We start from the raw sequence: 2,958 nt of genomic DNA, 5'->3' as shown, positions 1-2,958 counted from the left end.
GTGCTCAGTGTATCCTAAAACGTCCCCCAGCAGCCTATAAGCCTATAGCAGCATATCAAGGGGCTGGACCAGGGCAAACCTGATTCAGCCCTAACTATAAGCACTATTAAAAAGGAAAGTCTTAATCACAATAATCAAATGCAAAATCAACTCTTAGGTTATACTCATTTTGTATACACTCTGTGTTCCTTGACCTGCTCTTATAGTCCAGGATGTGTTCCTGACACTCAGGGCAGCTCTTCTGGGATCTCCACTTGACAGTTTTACTACAAGCAATGAACAATGAGGACAGACAGAAGGAGACAGAGACTGTGCTCATCTCTCTTTTATTTTATTTTGGTAAAGTTTCATTTAAACATCATCATGTGTACAAACTCAAAATAAATGTGTGTTATGTCACAATTTGCAGATGATACCCTGCTTTTCATATCTATTCTTTAAAAGTCTGGTTGTTTAGATCATAAGTCCATATGTTCACAATTCTGTGGAAACACATGAACATAACATGGATCTTTTTAAAGGTTAAAGATTAGTACTAAAGAGAGCTTTGTGATGCACCGTTGACACCATGTGTATTGTTACCAAAGTTAAGTTTAAACTGGAACGCCAACAAACTAATATCCAGTCTTAAAAAACATTTAAAAGTAATCAAGACATAATTGGACATTTTGTGCATTGATCTGACTAATGTTCTTAATATGTAATAAATATCAAAGAAAGGAAGTCAAAAGACAAAAGAGTTTTATAATACACATGATAACATCTTTATTGTTTTTAAATGTTGAAACCATCAACACAAGGAGGAAGACGATAATGTTGAAACATGTCAAGAGAGAAAGAGAACCAGAGAGACAGTTACAGAGTGAGACTGAAACCAGTAGCAGAGTCCCAGTGAGGCAGCTCAGGACTGGGAACACTGGTCTCTCCTCAGTGTCTCTGAGAGCGGAGTCTGGGAGCCCTGGGTGGCCTCACAGGTCACAGAGCCCACCTTCCTCCACTGGTCTGCAGGGAGCCTCAGGGTGCTGCTCCAGCTGTAGTGGCCGTCCTTCTCCAGCACCCCGGGGCTCCTGCTCTCCTCCCAGCTGCTGCTGCTGCTGCTGCCGTCCACCTTCCAGGCCAGACTCCAGTCTGAGGGGAAGCCCTTGTTGGCCAGGCACATGAGCGTGGCCTTCCCCTGCTGCAGCTCCTCACTGGAGGGGGGCAGCACCGTCAGGGTGGGGGCGACATCACCTAGGAGACACCAATCAGCTTAGAGGACAGGGACCACACAGCTGTCAATCAACCACCAGACACGTGGACACCTTCACTGAGAGTTGATTTCCTCCTTGAAGGAGTTTCTGTCAGATGTTCTTTGTGCTCCACCAGTCACTCACTCACACATGGTTTCACTTCCCTTTAAGAAGCCTCTCATGCAGATCAGCACCGAGAGAATCATCATACAGAACGACCTGAAATATGTCAAACTACACTGGAGATAGAACATCAATATGTGGCCCCAAATTAAAACTGCATCATTGAAACCCTTAGCTGACTATTACTTTAATATATTTAGTCAAAAGGTCTTAAAGTGGATGTGAGTCATGATTCAAAACTGTTTAACACATTTTCTAAATTTGTAACAGCATTAGAAGGTTTTAAACATCATCACATACACATCTTTATCTTTACTCTGTTCAATTTGATTTGAATCCTAATTTGTTTAAAAAACAGTTTTTATCGAAAATGAAATTTTATTCTCGTAAAAGATTTTTTTTATCAGTTTCACATTTCAAGGTGTTTAAATTTCAGGACGACTTGAATGTGTAAAGAAAAGTTGAGTTAAGCTGCTCTGAGTTAGTCTGCATGATAAAGGAGATGAAAACATGAACACTAAACGTGTGTTAAATAAAACCAAAGTATTTTATCTGCCTCGAACATCCTCAAACTGAATTTAAAACACAACTTTACAAAATCATATCTCGTAATTTTGTGCAGAAACTTACTTCCAGCATCCAGTCTGGTTCCTCCACCAAAAGTCCACCACAGGGACACAAAGTCCTTGAGCCTCCGTACAGAAACCTCTCATGGAGAGACACGGCTCTCTGACTCTGACTGAACCAAAACTACAAGCACTTCAGATGCAGCTGCACCATTAAAGTTGGAAGAAATGATTCATGCCTCAGTTTAAAGTTTTACTTTTGTAATAATTAGTTTCTTTACTTTCTGTTGCTGAAGGGAACTTTGTTTCTTTGTGCAACATATTTGATGAAAATGTCCTCCATGAAAGTTAAAAGAAAACAATTTTTCCTCCACTGTTGAATATAATAATGAATACAAAGACAATCGACTTCTAAAAATAGTAAAATATTTGAACGTTTGACTTACTTCCAACATCCAGTCTGGTTCCTCCACCGAACGTGTACCACAGTGATACAAAGTCATTGAGCCGCCGTACAAAAACCTCTCATGTAGAGACACGGCTCTCTGACTCTGACACAAACACACTCACCAAACTCATCCACACTTTACACACTTCATGGAATAACTGGTCAACGTGTTCAACACTGATTCAGTAATCATACATATGATTTAACCTTTTATTTATTACATGTTAGACATCTAGGAGCAATATTAACTTGTCTTTCAGTAAAACTAATTTATGATTGATCAAGATATTCCTAAAGTAAAACATGAATTCCTTCCACATGTAAATATTTATCATAAACTCTAGTTTATTTCATACTTTTAGATGTTAAATAAAAAGATGTTGTTTAATTTTGACCCACAGTGATGTAGATTTGCGTTGTAGTGAATTAGAGGGATTTTACAAAACAATCTAGAGTAAAATGTGTCCATCAAACTCAAACTAAAGACTCAAACGAGCACCGACACATTCCTGATCAATGCTCTGATGAAGTGATTGATCCATTGATCATCAGCATCATCACAGTAATCAAGTCCCTGTTGGAGTCCGTCAGA

The 2,958-nt window shown here is 39.2% G+C and overlaps 1 gene segment (V, D, J or C); it reads right to left on the bottom strand.

Moving 5' to 3' along the window:
- Nucleotides 1-737: 737 nt before the first annotated feature.
- LOC117739201 lies at nucleotides 738-2,497 on the bottom strand. The segment is given in 3 exon segments: nucleotides 738-1,230; nucleotides 1,983-2,058; nucleotides 2,489-2,497. Coding segments are annotated over 3 exon segments (414 nt in total).
- Between the last annotated feature and the right edge of the window lie 461 nt (nucleotides 2,498-2,958).

This window comes from Cyclopterus lumpus, chromosome 11, assembly GCF_009769545.1.
Source record: "Cyclopterus lumpus isolate fCycLum1 chromosome 11, fCycLum1.pri, whole genome shotgun sequence".
NCBI lineage: Eukaryota > Metazoa > Chordata > Actinopteri > Perciformes > Cyclopteridae > Cyclopterus > Cyclopterus lumpus.
The sequence above is the reverse complement of the archived record's forward strand: the minus strand, read 5'-3'. Positions and strand labels throughout refer to the sequence as shown.